At 41.1% G+C, this 20,704-nt stretch overlaps 1 protein-coding gene across 2 annotated transcripts in view; it reads left to right on the top strand.

The window, feature by feature from the left end:
• The first annotated feature begins 131 nt into the window (after nucleotides 1-131).
• SORT1 (sortilin 1) overlaps nucleotides 132-20,704 on the top strand; it is a 62,232-nt gene continuing 41,659 nt past the window's right edge. Inside the window, exon 1 of one of the 2 annotated variants that reach the window (XM_019630581.1) lies at nucleotides 132-219. Coding sequence is in view for 1 of the 2 variants with exons in the window: in XM_019630579.1 (XP_019486124.1) it covers nucleotides 2,761-2,922 (162 nt within the window). In the remaining variant the exon portion in view is untranslated. Of the gene's footprint in view, nucleotides 220-2,717; nucleotides 2,923-20,704 lie in introns of those variants that run through there. The other variant, XM_019630579.1, reaches the window with a different exon arrangement.

Consider the following 20,704-nt stretch of genomic DNA (forward strand, 5'->3'; position numbering starts at 1 on the left):
GGCCCCGGGACGCCGCGGTTCGCGCGGCCCTTTCGTCACAGGGGAGGCCGGCTTAGCCTTTCACGGCATTCTTTTTTTCAAGTTGTCAAAATCTCTTGAGCGTCGTTGTTTTCCGCCTGTGTAAATAATCGGGACCCAGTAACGCTGTAACTCACCGGGAAGGTGGAGGAATAGTTACCTCTGAAGTGTTTGCAGAAGTTTGGCTGCAGAGAAGCAAAGGTGTGTTCTCTGGGTCAGTACTGAAAGCGTGGGTAGGGGGGCGTTCAGAATTCCCAGCGCAGTAGTGCGGTTACCCTGTGTGTTTGCATAGGTCAAGGAGCCAGCGTGGAAATGGGGTGGCAGTATATACGTTCTCTCTCTTTAAAACGCCTTCAATTTGACCTTCTATGGTGGCATCGGACTCTGACAGGGAAGTTTGTGTCCTGTAACAAGGTTTCCAACTGTTAAGGAACACATTGCAGACACTCTGCTTTGAGCTGGGTCCTAGTCGGAAACTTAAAATTGCGGAGTTCCATCCCTGGTGACAAGCAGCTCAACCTTTGGGCACTACTAGATTGACATAGCCAATTGGCGTGTTCTGGCTCCTGGCTCCAGTGCAACTTGGGCACCTTCCACGTGTTTTTTTCTAGAATTAACGATTTAATTATTGCTACCCACATTTGCCTAACGTATTTTCAATTTCAATATATATTCTCTGTTATATATCCCTTCCTCTTGCAAAGAGAGTTGCACCTGGGGATAGAGATGAATGGCTAACTGCACTTGTCCTTGAACAGCCACATTTGCATCAGCTGAATCTCAGTCTCCCCTTGAACTGTCTTTCTCCCTCTGCTGGGACTGACTATACCTGTACCTGTGCAGAATTCTCAGATATGGGTCCCAGGGCAACTGCAGTCAAGGCACAAGGAGTCAGTCCAAGCAGCAGTTGCTTCAAGTTGGCCAAGCTAGCGCTGGCGGGTGGGGCAGGTTGGGTGCAGGTAGGGTGGTATGAATGAGTACTGGAAAGTTTTCCTGTTTGACGAGGGGGGAAATAAATTGTGTAGACTTCCACCTCACAGTGGGGAGTTGAGAAAGGCTTTACAACACTGATGCTTAATTTATAACAGGACTACTTCCTTCCTTGAGCCAGCTGGACACAGCATTCTTACCCCATATTTCAGATTCCTCTCTTCCTGGTTGATATACCTTTAGGATCTGCTGCTGCTTTTGGATTCATTCCTTTAGTCGGAGTCTTCCCTGGTTGGTTAGCATTGATATATCATTTGTAATATATTGATTTCTATAGCAAGAGGTTGATAAAACTGGCTCAGGGGGTTCTTAGGCCAAATCTACTCAACGGCACATCAGAAACCTTGTTCTTTAAAGTCCATATGTAAAGAGTCTTCTTCTCCTGATTTCTTTCATTTTATTTAGCTAATGTTCCCAATTATTTTTTTTTAGCTTACCTTATTTTTTCAGTGTTCTTCCAGTGACATAATTTTAAGGCACTACTTTTGTATTTGTTAATCACGATTTCGTCTTCAGAGATCCCATCCTTTTTAGAACATGAAGATGTGGTTAAAGTGGAACTATTGTTAATGATCTTCACCTTAGAAGTGGTTGAGTAAAGCGGTCCTTAGAGAGGTCCACTATCTTAACCACGAATTGTCATGTAGTAACTTGTTCTGCTTTTCAGTTACGTATTTTTAAAAGTCATCATAAATCATTCTGAACTATACTGAAGAGATCTATATAGTATTTTAGGACCCTTTATGAACAGTGTGAAATAAAAGTATCAGCATGATAGAACCTGTTTTTATTGGAGATATTGGATACTTTTGTATACTTTGGGAAAGTGCCATTTAGAGTATTTTTTTGTAAGATGACAGGATTCAGTTCTCAGGAAAAATCAAAAGTTTCTGGTTCTCTTCTTATTTGTTATAACTTGCTGTCCATGTCAAACCACATTGATTCATAATGTATGTGAATACCCACCCTCCAGATGCTGGGATGCCAAGACACAAAGAAAAGGTAACTCAGACTGGAGAATGAAAAGCCTCAGAAGGTTTTAGCAAATCTCCTAAATCCATTTCTATGGCTTATTTGGCTTGTGAGAATTTATTGGCATTTAACTAATGTTAAGAAAACCAAAAAAAAAAAAAAGTCATAAAGCAAAATGATAGTGCTTTTCTATTCCTCAGGTTAAGGCGACCTGTGCCCTAATGACTTATATAATTCAGGCTTCTTCACTCATGAAATCCAGCAGTATGCATGTGTATTTATGAAATGCTCTTTTCTTACACTCAATAAATAACCTTCCTTTTGCCTTTTACCCCAAGCTGTTTCATGCCACACTCTTAACTGATTCTTTCCTTTAAGTGCTTTCCTTCATGCCATGTATAACCTTTGTACATGAGAGGAATTGAGTAAGCCTAGAAGATTCTATTAATGTTGGTTGCTAAGTTGGATTGCTTCAAAACATTCCTCCTATAAGCACCCCTTTGAGGTTAGGCATGAAACTCTGTCTTAAAGAAACAGATGAAATGCTTTGGCCAGAGTTACGGTGTGGCTGACATAATTTCCTTACTTCTCGTTCCTGTTTTCAGACCATTTGACAATTTCCTTAAAACTTTTAAACTTATGATTAATAAAGCCAGGAACTATTGTTCATTCTCTGTCCTCCCTTTGCTCCTGTCACTACACATTACACATTACTTACCAACTTCTACCCCAACATCAAAGCATCTGGTTTCTTAAATAAACAGGCCCCATAGAGAGGCCATGTGGAATGGGGTGTCAGCTTTGAGAAGAATGTGTGTGTTTGTTTGCTGGTGCTGGCAGGGCCGAGTCCATGCTGACAGTACTGAATGTGCCTTTTGGAGGCTTCAGGGAGCTGCGGCTCTTAGCCTGTTGTGGATCTTTATCACACCCAGAAATCTGAAAGTCTTTAACTGCCCCTGAACTTTGTAACTGCCTCATTTATTCCAGGGCCCAGCCTCTCTTCTTACTACCTTCCCTGGCACTTGCACCATCACCCTCTAGTTCATTTACTTTTGAGTCCCGTTTCATCCATTTGTTCTGGGGTCAAGGAATAGAAATTCTGTAGGATCTACTTCTTGGTCCTGGTTGAGCAGAATGAGCAAAATCCTCATGAGGGTTCTACACCCGAGCAGCTTAGTGACCAGACCTTCCACCTGGAAGGGTTGTTAAAATGACTTATGCACTGGGTATTTCAGTTGGAAGTATCAGCAGATTTGAGGAGGTATATTTATCTGGGCAAAGGTTAGTCTTTTTCTGAGGTTTGGTTGGGGTGAGGGTGGAGAGCTAGCCAGGTAGGGCAAATGGCTCAAAGAGAATGCAGTGTAACAATTGGGTGATTTCTCTGCTGATTCAAATATTTAGCTCTGTGCATAATGATTTTTAATTAGAAATTTGATTCCACTAATTATGGAAATAATGGGAAGAAGGCTTATTCTTCTGTTCAATTTCTAATGCCATTTTCTTTTTGTAATAATAGCAATAATAATAGTCTCTCCATCCTGCTATTTTGATCTGATCTTTCATGTCAGGTTCACAGAGGCTATTAACACTTCCTTCTGTTTTCCAATCAGCTCTTGCCAACAAGCTTTGGATTCTCGGTGGGTGACTGCAGACACTGTGCTCCCTAACTTGGTCCTAGTTTACCTTTTACCCTTGTGCGATCCTCACACAAAGGGCGTTGCTTAACAGCGAGTTGTAGCGGTCAGAACAGGAGGGTAACGTTTCCCTTCTTCCCTCCCTTCCTATCTACCCCTCCCCTCAGTCTTTACAGAAATTGAATTGTTTTGAGACTGGAGAATTGATGCTCAGATGTTTTATATGATTAGAAGCTAATATTAAGCTAGACAAAACCATCAAATTTGACATGTAATTAAAAATACATCTTTTCTTGCAAAGGGCCGTGTGTCAATGGCTCCAAAAATAATGTGAAATAGATACTGCATTCATAAATTTCCAAAAATTTTTAGTTCCCTTTCTCTCCCTTTGTCACCAGTGTTTCTGTTGCATCTTTTAATCTTTTAAAAAACTTAGTGAAAACGTGTGTGTGGCCTCACTGATCTTTATGTGGGTGGGATTGGGGAGTAATGGGGCTTGAGGAACACGCTGGTCGATTTCAGTCAGTTCTAGGCAGGTTTTTTTTTTATTGTTGTAATGGTGACTACAAAGTTGGGTTAGTGATTTGTGGCTTTGAGCTACGTAGCTGGATTGAATGAACCCTCATGACAGACCCTTCAAACCTATGGAGCTTGTTAGGTGAATGCTGGACATGTGGGGTTTTTTGTTTTTGTTTGCAAGGTTGTTTTTTTTTAAAGGTTGAGGCTGTTTTTCCCTCTCTACCTTCAGCCACAGTCTCAGGAAGCCACAGTAAAAACAAAGTATTCCATTCCGAGCCTGTGATGTTTTGCTGAGAAAGTTTTCTGTGAATATAATTTATTTTCTGTTTTGCTTTTCAGTATCTGGCCCTCGATTCTTCATCTACAACATGAGAAGTTTTGGACTAGATTTAAAATGTCTAAAATAATTCTGTGATTCATAAGGAAGAATAGGAAGCCAGAGATTATGATCACTAATGTTTATTGGTTGGTTCCAAATGTAGAAGCAAACTGGGGTTGTTCTGCTTCCCAGTTGAACTTGACCATAGCCTGGATTTCACATCTGGGGGTAATTTGTTACCACCTCCAGAGCTTGCCTCAACGAAATACGAGTGCTCTTAGATAGCAGGAGTATTTATGTGTGTGTGTGTGTGTGTGTGTGTGTGTGTGTGTGTGTGTGTGTGTGTATATATATATATATATATATATATATATATATATGAAAGATATTTGACTCTTGTTTTTTGGGTAATACTTTATCGTTCCTTTTTGGCTGGAAAAAAAACTAATGCTAATCAAAGCTACTAGCTTGGATAGTCCAAAAACAAATCAAATAATAGATACATAGCAGTAAATTTGTTTTTTTCCTTCCTTACAAGTATTCTGCCAAAACGGGGGCTTTTTTTTTTTGGTCCTGGCTGCTGCCTGTGTATTTGAAAATAGGTGGTCAGTTTACCATTAGTATACTCAGCCCTGTGCTAGTTAGAACTTTTGTGTGATTCATTGGCTTGATTTATTTTCATCAGAAGAAAATGTATGTTCTTTTCCTTCCAGGGCTATCTTTCTTATACTTGCTTTTGTTAAGAGTTTTATTCTTTTCTTCCTGTATATTCTATAAAACTAAGTGCTAATATTGTGTTTGAGCCAGTTTGCAAGTCTGGGTCAACAGTAAGATCACCCTGAAGGACCAAGAGAAATTGAACTGGGAAGGAAAATTTTAATTAACTTCAGTACTTCCCAGACAAGATAGTTCAGGTTTTTATTTGGTACCTTATATTTGTCTGAGAGATTCAAATCATAGACATGCTATATACAGAACTCAAAGGAAACATCTCAATGACCAGATTTGAGTCCTGGCTCTGAAGCTTCATAGCTTTGTGATGATGGACAATCACTTAACTTCCCTGACTTTCATAGATGGTTTTTTAAACTAGAGAAGTAGCTTTAGGATTATTTGGAGGGGCAAATAAGAAGTTTCGTCAAAATGCTCTGTTAAATGAAAAATATTGCCATTCATTTAAAGTAGATGTCATTCATTAATACACTTATAGTGGAGTCCATAAGTAAAGTTAAACATTAAAAATATCAGCATTGGTGCAGTCTTAAGGATTTAGGTGTTCAGAGACTGCTTGGTGAGAGTTTGGAAGAATTTTTGAAGAAGGCTTGACTACAGTGTGGTGGTCTGGGAAGGCCTCAGGTGAGGAGAGAATCAAGATGTGGAGGTAATTACTAGGAGATCTGCAAAGGCATGGAGGTAGGAAAATCCAAGGCGTGCTCAGGCAAGGTCAGTGGAAAGTTTCTGTTGGAGAGAAGTGGTCGATGAGGAGTTTGACTAAGGTTTCCAGGAAAACAGGTAGAGAGGTCAAAAAAGATAGCTCGTGGGCCGGCTGAGTGTCCCGTTGGTTAGGAGTTGGCTTGGGCAGCAGGGCCCCAGTTCAGATCCCACATGAGGGCCAGTGACACTGCCCTCTACAGCTAAGATGCTGAACAACAGCTTGACCTGGAGCTGGGCTGCCGTGAGTCGCCGGTGACGGCATAGGCTGTGGTGAAGCTGCAGTGGGCTGCCATAAGTTACCGTGTGTGGCTGGCAGCCAGCGTGAGCGGCCAGCAGCCGCTGTGAGCTGCCAAGAGCCGCCGTGAGCGACCGTCCAGAGGCCAGTGACCGATCTGCCTCACCCAAGAAGAGCGCAATCATAACACCAACATGGGCCAGTGAAGCAACGTCCTCCACAACTAGACTGAAGAACAAAACGACAGCAACTTGTCCGTTCCCCTCCCCTAACTCCCCAATAAAATCTTATTAAAAAAATAGCTCTTCGGTGGGGAGGAATGGGAAGAGAGGGAGGTACAGGTGGGGAGTTTGGCGTTAGGACTTACTGGGGAAGTGTTTTAACAGATAGTGCTGGACATAAGGCGAGAGCTGGAGAAACCAGAGGTAGAAATGGGAGCAAGAAGAGTTATCTTTTTAGAAGTTGACCATTGCTATGGTCTTGAAAGGGTATATCCAATAGGACAGCAGAATAGAGAGCAGGACAGGCCATCTTTCTTTTTCTTTTTAAAAACATTTTATTGGGAAACAGCCATGGTTATTGGTTACACATTTCTTTCATGCTACAGTGGCATCGCTGACTCTTTTAAGGAGGTCGCAGCTCACAGTGGCCCATGGGGGGATCGACCAGCAACCTTGGTGTTATCAACACCATGCTCTAACCAACTGAGCTAACTGGTCACCCCCAGGTCATCTTTTATACTTGAAGCTCTAAGGGTTCCAAGGAACACTCCTGGACTCCTGGGCCTTATTGAAGGAGAATATGAGCCAAAGCGTGAGAAACCCAGGAGCTATAAGACAGTGAAGCCCATGAACAGACTTCTCTTTTCTGAACATTTATGAACAAGGATAAACTTGAACTCTTGTTGATAATGTGCTTAACAGCTTGAATCATAGATTGTTAGGCTGATTAGCTGGTGAGATCTCTTACTTTTACCGCTGAGGCCAAATGACTTGCTTATGGGCCAAGAGCTGGGAGTAGAACACATGTCCCAACATGGTACTGCTACATTTGGAAGTGTTTCATAGAGATGTTTTAAATCAGTGCATTTGCTTTAGGGATCAGGTAAAATTACAGACCCTAGTTGTAAGTCAAGTAGTTGTGAATTCTTCTCTGTCCCTTAAAGGTCATAGTACCCTCAACAGAGTTCAGTTAGGCTTTCTGAGCTTCAGGTCCCCATCATATAAAATGGTGCATTACCATGAGACTTAGAAGAGAAAATGTTTTGAAAACCTTGAAGTACTATATACATAAGATTTATGTCATTTCTTAATAAGACTGTTGATTTGTTACTGCATCCACAGGGCCCAATTGTCAGCCAAATAATCTTGATAAATACCAACTCCAGAGGAACATGTGCGTAAAAGGACACAGATGTGGCATCAATGTATTTGGTTTTATCACTTGGCAGGGTTGGGTGACAGCCTTGAACGGGGGTGGCAAGAATGAGAGAGTGAGTCAAGATTGGCAGGAATGTAAGAAGCATATGTGTTCTTTTTTTTTTTTTTAGCTTTAATGATTACATCAAAATTTTATCTTGTTAGTATGACTGATCATTCTTTGAGACAGTGGTTAGGAGGAAATATGATCTCAAATTGCACCTGGGTTCACACTTCAGTGGTGACCATGGACTGATTAATCTCAGTGAACCTTAGTGCTTTCATCTATTAACAGGTTGGCAAACTGCGGCTCGCGAGCCACATGTGTCTCTTTGGGTACATTTCGTTTCAAAAGTTTGCTGACTCCTGGAAGAGCCAGTCCTGTCCCTCACAACAATTTAAAAATTTTTCGAGAGCCATAAATATATTTTTACAAATAAGGACAATTTAAAGTAATATTATAAAAGAAACTATGATAGTTTTATTTTCATTTTCAATTTTACTTCAGAGTCACATGTGCATACCCAAAGAGCCGCATGTGGCTCACGAGCCGCAGTTTGCTGACCCCTGGTGGCTCTTCTGTCTCAAAAGTTTGCCGACCCCTGATCTATAAAATGATTGTACTGATACCTGCCTCTTAGGGTCATTGTGAGGATTAAATGAGACAGTGTGAGATTTAGTGTGTATTCATCCTTTATTAAAGGTATCTTACAATAATCTCCATAAAGCTTCTGATGCATTACCAATTAGATACTCAAATATTTGTGTATGTGCTAATTTTTTTCCATAGCTGTAGTATTCCTAGAGAATTAGCATGGGTATTCATAGGAACCAAACCTGGATTCAGATATATATACTATTCATGTCCTTGGACTTGGGGTTTACAAAGGTGGGTATGGTGAAGGAGAGATCATCTATCCAAACTGCCTGTCTTTTTTTTTTTTTTTAAAGATTTTTTTATTGGGGAATTGGGGGGATGGGAACAGCACTGGGGAATTGGGGGAAGGGGAACAGACAAGTTGCTATGCTTTTGTTCTTCAGTCTAGTTGTGGAGGACGTTGCTTCACTGGACCAAGTTGGCACCATCATTGCGCTCTTCCTGGGCGAGGCAGATCAGTTGCTGGCTTCTGGATGGCTGCTCACTGCGGCTGCTGGCCGCTCATGCTGGCTGCTGGCTACATACGGTAGCCCATGGCAACCCACTGCCACAGGGGCTGCAGCCTACGCCGGCACCGGCAACTCACGGCAGCCCAGCTCCAGGTCGAGCTGTTGTTCAGCATCTTAGCTGTGGAGGGCAGTGTCACTGGCCCTCATATGTGGGATCCGAACCGGGGCCCTCTGGCATCCCAAGCCAGTTCTTAACCATCGTGCCACTCGGCCGGCCCCAAACTGTATTTCTTGAAATTGTGGGAGATGGAGGACACCATCATCAGATACCTGGTCATTTGGTTATAATAATTTCAAGTATATAGAGTTATTAACTTGTAGTTTTAAAAAAATTGTAATTATAGAAATACGACTACTTTTTAATATCTGTTTCTTTTCTTCATTAAACTTTATCGGAGTTAGTGACTATGGTTTTATGCTGACAGCTCTGAAATAGCACCTTGCCTATTTCACTCTCATTCATTAACTGAGCAGCCACAGTTAGCTTTGCATTCTACTGACCTCTCTGAAGTTTTAAGAAATATTAATGAGATGTGGTAGGTACTTCTCTAGAACTTTGCTTGGAAGCATAGAAGACCAGAATGTTAACATAATTATTTTTACGTGCTTACCTCTTTAATATTTCACCACTTCCTGGCCTATGTTAACCCTCTGTTTCAGGTCAAGTGGCCTTCTCACCAGTCTCTTTCGCTTGCCATGTGCTGTGTTGCTTTTCCATCTTTGTTCTCAGGGCATTCCCCTTGTCTGAATGTCCTTCTAGCTCAGCGGTTCTCAACCTTCCTAATGCTGCGACCCCTTAATACAGTTCCTCATGTTGTGGTGACCCCCAACCATAAAATTATTTTCGTTGCTACTCTATAACTCTAATTTTGCTACTGTTATGAATCGTAATGTAAATATCTTTTTGTTTTCCGATGGTCTTAGGCGACCCCTGTGAAACGGTCGTTCAACCCCCAAAGGGGTCGCGACCCACAGGTTGAGAACCGCTGTTCTAGCTGTTGTTTCCCCCCCCCCCCGTTCTCGCCTACATTTATGCCATGTAATACAGGACTTAACTATATATAGTATTCTGTTTTATATTCACTTTCATTTATTAAATATTTATTCCCCAGATTATAAACTCCTTAAAGGTAGGGACCACACTTGTCCTAGGAGTCCACCACTTTTGCCTCACACAATGCTGGAAAAGAGTTGTCATTAAGTGTGTAGTCTGGGTCCTTGCTCTGCCACTTACCAGTTGTGTAACTTTGGACAAATTATTTAACGTCTCTGAGCCTGCTGCTTCATCTATAAAGTAACAGTGGTGCCTTAAATATCATAAGTGCTCAGTAAAGGTTCAATATTATTTTTGTTATTCTTTAATTCAACAATTGGTTTTTGAGCACCTACCATGTTAGACGTTGTTCTGGCTCCTGGGAACTGACGTGGATCACAGCAGACAAGATCAAGATCCCTGTAGAGAAAAAGGACATTATACAAATATGTAATTATAGATATGATAAAACTACAAGAGAATAATTGATGGAGGGCCTTTTAGTCAGGGTCATTGGGAAGGACTTGCTGAGAAATTGTTTAAACTGATACTTGAAGATGAATAGAATTTTTGCCAGCAGGAGTATCCCAGGCACAGAGAACAGCATGTTCAAAGGTTGGGGCTAAAAAGAGCTTGGTGTGCCCAGAGATCTGGAAGAAGGCCAGTGTGGTGGTGGCAGAGGGAGTGAGGGGTTTGTCCCCACATCCAGTGGGCGACAGTGAGCCTGTTTGGTTCAGTCAGCTGGCAACTGGGGCATATCCCTTCATCACTTTCTTTTCTCTGAAATGGGACTAAGATGTAAAAATTAAATGCTAACAGTTTTGAAATTTAGCTCATTTATTGGGCATGATTAGAAATGAATTATCCCATGAAAGTGAAGCTTTAAAAAACTAAGCTTACCATTTTAAGTGCCAAAGGTTTTGTTCTAATGGAAAATTTTCTGAAATACTTCTCTGCCTTCTTAGTGAACTGTAAGACCCTGGGTCATTAAGAAGAGATTATGCTGCACCACAACTCCCAGTAATAGCAATAATGCCCTCCAGACGTGGTTGAGGTATGTGGGGCTATTTTCTCCTGTTTGAGTGGCCCAGATTTATAAGCCTCATGCCATTGTCTTCTTGTTGAAGTTTACTTTTTGTAACTTACAGAAATGATAGTCCTTTTGCAATATCCTGCTCCTTCTTGCTGCTGTCCCTGTCTCTACTTAGGTACGCTGTCCCCAGATTTGATTTGCTTTTTCTGTAAGCTAAGAAAACAAATTACTAATTTTAGGCAATTCTAATAAGCTTAGCAAATTGATTTAGAGTGATGGTCTGCAAGTTTCTCTTAGAGGTCAAATGCATAAATTTTTATTGCATGAATAGTAGCATCAGAGGTCTCCCTTGCTTCCTTTCACGGAGCATCAAGGCTGTGGAGGTTTCTAGATAATGGAGGTTGCTGTTCTCTGCTTTTAACACTAGAGTATTGTTGAGAAAGGAGCTATTTTTTTTTTTTTCCAAATGAAGACAGAGCAGTGGAAAAGCAAACTGAGAGGTTAAATTATTGATGAGTCAGAATTTTAAAGCTTATGGGGACTAGAAATATTGTTCCAGCCACCTTGCCTTGAAGTTAGGTTGAGCTTAAGTTCACAAGGCTTTAGGTAGAGCTGGAAATAAAATTCAGGTTGATTATTAGCCCAGTGCTCACTTCTGTATCATCCTGTTTCACAGAAAGCTCTGAATAATGGAACAGGTTTGAATACTTGTATAATATTTTATGTTTAGCCTTTTCATTTCTAAGAATAGTCTCCGTGAGAACTGGAACATTTGTGATCTTATTTTTGGCTCATGTTTTTATGATCCTAGCAATGCCATACTTAACAAAACTGTATTCTGGTAAGACTTTCTCCCTGCCTGCAACAGCATCACCCAGGTCGTGTTCCGGACAGACCTCTCGCATATCACGGTGTCCAGTCTATCCCTGGGTTCCCTCGTTGGAGGCTCGAAACCTAAATCTTAAATTCCCAGCCTTTATGGCATCACCAGTGCCTTGCCTTTGGATGTTTTTCATTTGATTTGTATTATTCCAGTGAGTAAAGGAGCATAATTCAGGTTTACTTCAGAGGAAATGGATTCCCAAGAGAGAACATGATTTGTGCTCACTTCCTTAACCAGTTAGGTCCTGGACTAAGCTTTCAGACCCTTTTGTAGTTTTGTTTTCACTCTGACAGGCTGTCTTCTGTAGATTAAATGTCTAGCATGTTTAACCTTAACTTTTATACTTCTGTGACAAGTGTGTTTATAGGGTAGAAGCTCCATGAGCACAGAACGTGTATTTTCACTGCAATTTCCCCAATGCCCCAAGTAGGGCCTGACACGCCGATGTGTTTGTCAGAAGCAGGAATGTGTGTGAAGGATGGCATCCTTGAATTCACTCCCTTATTTACTTGCCATAGAGGTTGTTCCTGAAGGCATGCATGATGGTGTCTTTCAGACTGGGGCCTGCCATGTGAAACTGACCCACTCTGGTTGTGCCAGTGTCACTTCTTCCAGTATTTTACTTTGGATCAGGTGTGTAACTAAAGATAGGCAGAAGTTTCTCATTACGAAGTTTTTTTCCAAGCTACAGTGACTCTCGGGACCAACTTCAAGTTCTCCAAGGTATAGTAACAGTAATTTAATTAGACTTCTGGTTTAATTAGATGTGAAGACATTTATTTCCGTGGAGAGTGCTGTGTTTTGTGGCCTTTCTCTTTTTTCCAGGTTGAAATAGGGATTAGCCACAAGACCACAGAAATGGACATCTGTGTCAGTTCATGGTCTCTAAAATGTGTGCCTGCCCCCCCTTGCCCCAGCTTTAAAAATGGTAGGCAGTAAATTCATGGATGAGTCTTGCATCAGCAGCTCTCAAGGTGGATGTATTTCAGAGGATGCAGTACAAGCTGTCCCCTACTTTCTAACATAATGAGTCTCAGACAATAATTTGGTTATAAATGCCAGGCAGTAGTGACTCCTGCTGTCTAGAGCTCCCCTACTGAGGTCAGTAAATGGCTGTCAGTGCCATTTGGGACACTAGAAATCACTGCTCAACAGGTAATGAACAAAAGACTCTGAATGTGGCTCTGAAAAGGTTAGTGTGTCAGTGAGTAATGTTAGAATGTGGCGTTAAGTCTATCTTAAATTAAGTCAAGACCACCTGTGTTAGTGTGACTTGGGGTAACAGGAACTTTCTGACCTATCCTGTAACTTCCTGTTACATCTGTTAGCCAGTGTAACCAGAATAAACTGGCGTGGTCTTTGTGTACTTCTTATTCCACCCTTTCATATATCCTTTTTTCAGAATAAAATAAATTATATAGTTTTATTTTTAAAAAACGATTCCTGCTAATTGGAGGTGGGTGGGGAGTAATTCAGTCAGGCCAGAAAAGCTATAAAGAAAAAAGCATCACCATAAATTCTGCCAGTTAGAGATAGTTGCTGTTAATATTTTGAAGAACATCCTCCCAGATATCGTTTTAAACATAAATACACACACACTATTTTACATGCTATTCTTAACCTACTTTTTACTCAACGTGTTATATCTTTCAATGTCAATAAATACCTGAAAGATTTTCTGTAGCATCTGGTATGTTGCTTTATTGCACAACAGAACTTATTTAACAAAGTTGCAATTTTTCATCTAGAATATACAGATATGGTAATATCGCATGGGGTTGTTATGTGGATTAAATGATAACGTGTTTAAGATGCTTAGCATAGTAGATGGTGTCAACCGATGGTCGTTGGCGCCAATTCAACACCAACAGGAATCCTCAATTTGGGGTGCAGTGAAGAAGGAAACTTTATTCGGAGCAAACAGCTCATTTGTGATATAGCCTGGCTGTAAAACAGCTGAATAGTGTTACAGCTCAATTATGAAACAGCACGACTGTGAGGCAGCCCTGCTCTCCTCCAGTCTGCTCCACCTGCTTCGATCTGCTCCCCTCTGCCCTGCTCTGCTTTGGTGAGACTTTTTCAGTGTTTCAGTTCCAGCCGGGGAAATACAGCCTTTTGTCTTTGGTAAAAAGGGAAAGTGCGCACCCCCAACCAGAGGGGAGCTGACTTTTATAGAGAGAAGTCCCTGCCTCTGGTCACTGATTGGTCTATACTCATGCAAATAAGGACTCCAAATCTTTGCAGTTTGATTGGTCCAAAAGGCACTGTCCTGATTGGTCAGAATGGAGCCACTCTAAATGGTCGGTGAAGATGTTGATGGGGATATAGCTCCAATTGGACAGGGGAAACCTCAGTCTTATTGGTTGAAATACAATTCCAGGAACTCCTTTGTAAGAGTTGCCTCATATGGCAGGAACATAGTGCAGGCAGGCAGTTCAGTGCAGGAAGCAGTCAATTCATTGCAGGCTTCTCCCTGAGGTGTGGTTTGTTGTGAGAGGCCCCTGTTTAGAAATGGCTGCTAGGCTATGTTTTAAAATTTTAGCCCAATTAGCCTCCCAGAGTCATTCTTAGTAGGTATCTTCTTTCTCAAGATCCACAATGGCCCATACGAAGTGCTCAATAGTTAGCTGCAATAAACATCCAGATGCATAACATCTTTTGTAAAGCTGTGTAATTATGTAATTATCCCCTTATGATAAATTCCTAAGAGTGGCATTGCTGGGTCACATGGTGTGGACATTTTCAATTCTGATTCACATCACCAAATAGCTCTCCAGGAAAACTGTAGCAATTTATATACTTCCACCCACAGTGCACACGGGTGCTCTGGTCACCATCCTTCACTGGATACATTTGTGAAGCTTTTCTGAATGGTGGAAAATGTCATCACATTGTTTTTCTTTGATTTTCTTTTGATTACTAGTGAAATTAAATAGTTTTTCATGTTACTGGCCATGTCTGTGTCCTTTTATGAATTGCTTGTTTGTGTCCTTTGCCTATTTTGAGGTTTTTGCCTTTTTCTTATTGATTTGAAAACTCTTTCTAAATTAACCCTTTGTCATGTTGCAAATAATTTTTCCCATTTTTTTTCCAACTTCCTCTTTGGTATTTTGCCATTTAAATTTTTTTTTATATAATCAAAGTGATCCCTTTATTATATTATGGGTTCTGTTTTTTGTATTATTTTTTGTAACGGTCTTCTTGTTCTAAGATTATAAAAATATTCACTCATACTTCTAGGATTTTTATGATTTAACTTTTTGTATTTACATTTTGCCCTGTGTGGAATTTATTTGGGAGTGGGGTAAGAAGGGAGTTTAGAATCCAGTTTTTTATGTTTTCCAAATAGCTAGTTTTTTCAAACTCTTTCATACTAATTTGCAATGCTAGTTTTACCATAAACTAAAAGAAACTTTGCCCAGGCTCGGACTTTGTTTAGTTCCATTGATCTGGCTTTTCCTGTGCCAGTAACTGTGCTAGGTGATTAATATTATCTCTCTCTAGATGTGGCAAGTTTTGTGCTCATCTACTCCTGATAGATCAAGTGACATTTTACATAGTTTTAAGCTTCCTGGTTTTTGAGCTTCCTACCCTAGGGTATAATTAAGTAATCTGAATTACAGTATTTACTCTGTGGCCCCTCTGGATACTGGCTTTTGGATTGTTAATCACACAAACAGCGTATTTACATGGTTTCCCTTAATTTGACTTGCTTCTAGATCATACATTTGCTAACTGTTTAGCAATATGTAGTGGCCAGATCATGTTACCTTTGTGCTAAATAATCTATCTCTTACGAATACTATGTTAGAGCAACACAGCTATTGTACCCAGAAATAAAACATGCTTCAAATCTCCCCCACCTTCTCCATTTCAATTGTCATGTATAGGTAACACATAACATCATTTTTGTAACAGTGCTGGAGGTAGACATTCACTCTATACCTTCTGTTGGCTGGACTTCTTGACTTTTTTTTTATTTTTAAGATTTTTATTGGGGAATTGGGGGATGGGAACAGCGCTGGGGAATTGGGGAAGGGGAACAGACAAGTTGCTGTCGTTTTGTTCTTTAGTCTAGTTGTGGAGGACGTTGCTTCACTGGCCCAAGTTGGCACCATCATTGCGCTCTTCCCTGGCAAGGCAAATCAGTCGCCGGCTTCTGGATGGTTGCTCACAGTGGCTGCTGGCCGCTCACGCTGGCTGCTGGCCGCTCACGGTAGCCCATTGCAACCCACTGCAGCAGGGGCTGCAGCCTACACCGTCGCCGGAGACTCACAGCAGCCCAGCTCCAAGTTGAGCTGCTGTTCAGCATCTTAGCTGTAGAGGGCAGTGTCACTGGCCCTCATGTGGGATCCAAACCAGGGTCCTGCTGCTCAGAGCTGGCATCCCAAGCCAACTCTTAACCAATGCGCCACTCGGCGTGCCCTGGACTTCTTGACTCTTAAATGTTTGTATATGTTCAGTATTTTAACATTTTTATATGTTCAGTTTTTAATATTATAAGCTATTCATTGGTAGTATTGTGTTGGAAGTTTGAGGTTTTCTTTTCCTAAAGGGATTATTCTGCCTTTCGGTTCTTGCTAACCACACGCTTTGTTGTCCTCTGCTCATATTTTTTTTATTCATCTTACTTTGCCTTGATTAGAACAATTGAACCATAACTTATTGGTTGATTATGTTCAGCTGTATACCATATTGAAACCATGCCTGTATTGAGTAAATGATCCTGTGGTCTCCCCTCAGCTTGCTTTGGGTGTTTCAAACAGAAGTACTTTTCTTCTCACACACATTTCCTTTTTTTTTAAATGTTCCTTTGATTCCCACCTTAACTTTGTTTATCTTGATTTTGAAATTCTTATTTAACAAGTACTTAATAGCATCTGCTGTATACTCAGCACTTTATTAGTTGGTGTTACTAATATATTTTATTTGTGTTCTTCTTTGAAATTTTTCAGATTTGCATATATCTTCATGTTTGTCCTACCTGCACAGCTGCCTTCTACCACCATCTTGCTCTTGCTTCTGTGTGCTCCCACTTCTGTAAGCCCTGCTTAAATTTCAGTATGCAGGCCTTTGTTTCTTCTTACTCAAATATTTGAATTTCTCTTCTGTATAGTCTTCTTTTGGCCAGTGCCTCTGAACACTTTGATGTGTTCAGGACACCTTTACCAAGTTTTGATATGTGGATGGAGTTGATGGTAACTACAGCCTCTGAGGCCTCCCCAGACCACCAAGCTCATCTCTTCAACTGAGGGAGACACCTGGGCCCTACCTGGGTTCCCCTTCCCCACACTGTAGCCTGGAAATTCTCTCCAGATAGTAAGCTAGGACAGATGTAGGCCCTTGTTTGTTTCCTGTCTCTCAGGGATTATTGTCCTTTATTGAAGTCCAGTGTCTTGACAACTACTGTTTTATGTATTTTCTGGGTGTTTCTAGTTGTTTCAGATGGGAAGATAAATCAGATTCCTGTTACTTCACCTTGACCAGAAGCAGAAGTCCTCTCAGAATAGAACTGTTTACATTTCATACTCATTTTTGCCATGGGGCAACTAAGTGGGTCTGGCCTTATCTTTTCACTTCATCATCCTCCTTTTCAGAACTTCACAAGTAGTTCTTTTTTTTTTTTTAAAGATTTTTTTTTAAATTGGGGAATTGGGGGGATGCAAACAGCTCTGGGGAATTGGGGGAAGGGAAACAGACAAGTTGCTATCCTTTTGTTCTTCATTCTAGTTGTGGAGGATGTCGCTTCACTGGCCCAAGTTGGCAGCATCATTGCGCTCTTCCTGGGTGAGGCAGATTAGTCGCCGGCTTCTGGACGGCCTCTCATGGCGGCTGCTGGCCGCTCAACACTGGCTACTGGCTACACACAGTAGCCCATGGCAACCCACTGCAGCAGGGGCTTCAGCCCACGCTGTCCAGCGACTCAGGGCAGCCCAGCTCCAGGTTGAGCTGTTGTTCAGCAACTTAGCTGTAGAGGGCAGTGTCACTGGCCCTCATATGTGGGATCCAAACCGGGGCCCTTTGGCTTCCCAAGCCAGCTCTAAACCAGCGCGCCACTCGGCCGGCCCTCACAAGTAGTTCATTTTTTTTTTTTTAATTTTTTTTTTTTTTAGCTGAGCCATCCTGCTACCTGTTGGCAGCTCAGCGGCTGCTCAGCTTGGGCTGGACTCGAACCGCTGTTGCTCAGAGCTCAAACTCTTGAGCGAGCTCTTAACCAACTGAGCCACTCGGCCGGCCCTACAAGTAGTTCTTAAAGAAAATGAATTTAATATTTATTAAGTGCCTTCCATGTGCTATGTTATATATTAGTTGCTAAAATGAATAGGCTTGATCCCTGTACCAGATGGGCTTCAAGTCTAGTGAGGGAGGCGGTCAATGTTCTTGTTACTATAATTAAAAGTAATACATATTTTGCAATATTTTAGATGCCATCACCAAGTAGAGTGACACGTATGTTATGTTAAATATGATAAATGATTAAACATTAGAATCGATGGCCTTTTGCTGACACTTGTGAATTCTGTCTCCAAACCATGACCAGGTTGTCCACCCTTTCCTGGACATCTATAATCCTTCTCCTATTGATGGGGTGGAATTGTATGTGTGCTATTGGTCCCCCAGCTCTCCTGGGTCTGTCTCCTTTCCATATGATGACCTTTTTTTTCCTCCTGAGCTTTGGTCTGTTGTTAGATCTGATTTCAGTTTTCTCTTTTACTTTCACCAGTATAAGAATGTTAAACACTAGAATATAAAAAATTAGCTTCATTTGCTACAGATGGATGAGTTTTTTTCAATGAGTTTGTTTTCAAAAGTAAAATTTAATTGGCTATTGGGAAGGGAAAGGAGGGAGGGTTAAGAGTAGCAGAAGACCAAAATTATAGTTAATAAATCTGGTCTACATTTCCAAAGAAACTCTTTGAATGATGATTGAGGTCAACTATCCTTTGAGTTGTTTACATGAAGCTGCAGGTTGCTAGTGACATCTAATAACCCTCCTCCTTCTGTGACTGGGCGGTAGGAAACTGTGAGTAATGCCAGTGTGCACTGACTGGGTCAGGTGTGGGGAGCATTGTGAAATGCTCAGCCGTGAAAGGTGCAGGTCCTGACTGGCTCAAGACTAACTACATTGTGGCCTGATCAAGGTTGCCAGAACTCCAGTGGTGGATTTTTTTTTTTTAATCCTAGTTAGTTGCTGTGACCAGAAACTTCCTTGGAGAGATAGCCTCTGTTTTGATGACTGCTAGCCCTGTGTGGTCTGTCTGGTGCTTGTGATAGCTCTGGATGTTTCTACTTCTCCTCAAGGAACTCATTAATATGATTTCACACACTGTATCCTTACTGAAGAGAACATGCCATCTTGCTCTGTGTGGAATATCTTACAAGACACACTGCTGTGTCAGTTTTTAAGCTTCTGGGCCCAGATGTCTCTAGCAGTTCCACTTTTCCTCAGATGCATGGCCAGCTTCATGTATAAATAGCCTTTCTGTCCTGCAGAGGCTGTGAGAAGCTCTGCCTGAGCGTTTGAGAGTTAACCAGCATTTACTGAGTAAGCCCTCTGTGAGGCACTGATTGTACTATTTACAGATTGTACAAGAGATTCTGCTGGCCTCCAAAGGTACTTATAGTCCAGAGGGGAAATAGCGTAGGTGACTTTAGAGGCTCATTCAGGAAGACCACAAAAGAAAGTTAGAAGATAAGCCAAACAGTTAGTGTTTTGAGTTCTGTTTCTTTAGGCATCTCTGTTGGGGATTGGTGGCTTAAGTGACCAAGGGGCTGGCATCCCACCATTTTTAGCCATGTTCTATTTTGAGATTAAGTTTGTGGTTTGGGAAGGATGTATAACCATTTTCAACAGATGCTTATTAAGTGTGCAGAATATTGTGGTAAGTACAAGGAACACCAAGAAGTATAAAGTTACCCTCTGCTTCTAAGGAACTGCTCATAGTTAGAAAGGCAGGGCATGTTTAAGTTTTTAAAAATCTTAATAAGATGTAAGTCTTCATAAGAGAAAAGCATAATCGTCAGCACTTAGAAATATCTACTAAACTGTTAATCCCCCAGGGGAGTGGGGCTTGGAATGGTGGGGCGTGTGGCAGGGGAGAGGAAGGATGTTCACTTTTTCTATTAATATATACATTTCTGTATGGTTGGAAATTTTTATGAAGTGCCAATATGGCCTTTTTGGAATTATTTCTTTATCAGTTAAAAAAACGATTTTCTAAAATATTATACACACAATGTTAACCCTGAATATCTCTCTGTGATAGGTTTATGAGTGATTTATATTTTCTTTGTTATACCTCCCTATTCTTGGGTACATTTTCTATATTGGATATGTATTATTTTATAAATAGAGAAATAAAGTGTGTGAAAACCAAAACACAGAAGCACCTACAATGATTATTAAAACTACATTTCGGCTCAGAGATATAGAGGAAAAACTGATGGTTGCTAGATGGGAGGGGGGTGGGGATGAGGGAGAAGGGGAAGGGATTAGCAGCATAAATTGGTAACTACAATATTGCCACGAGGATATGAAAGACAGTTCAGGGAATATAACAAATAATGTTGTAAAGATTTTGTAGGGTGTCAAATGGGCACATATCTTATCAGGGAGACCACTTCATGGATGGGGTAGAGGCTTGATCACTGCACTGTACACCTTATATATATATATATATATATATATATATATATATATATATATATTGTCATGGGATATGGAGTATAGTATAGGGAATAGAGTTAATGGAATTGTATTAGATATATATGATGTCATAGGGGTAGTAGATTGGGGGAGAGGGGTATCACTTTGTGAGGGGTGAAATGTCTAACTATTACATTGTTTTGTACACCTGAAACTAGTAATAAAAATTAAAAGAACCAAAACTGTGTTTTGGGGAGACCAGTTAGCTCAGTTGGTTGGAGCATGGTGCTGATGGCACCAAGGTTGCCAGTTCGGTCCCTGCATGGGCCACTGTGAGCTGCGCCCTCCCTAAAAGAGTCAACTATGCCATTGTAGCATGAAAGCAATGTGTAACCAATGACC

Source organism: Hipposideros armiger, unplaced genomic scaffold (genome assembly GCF_001890085.2).
Source record: "Hipposideros armiger isolate ML-2016 unplaced genomic scaffold, ASM189008v1 scaffold_924, whole genome shotgun sequence".
NCBI lineage: Eukaryota > Metazoa > Chordata > Mammalia > Chiroptera > Hipposideridae > Hipposideros > Hipposideros armiger.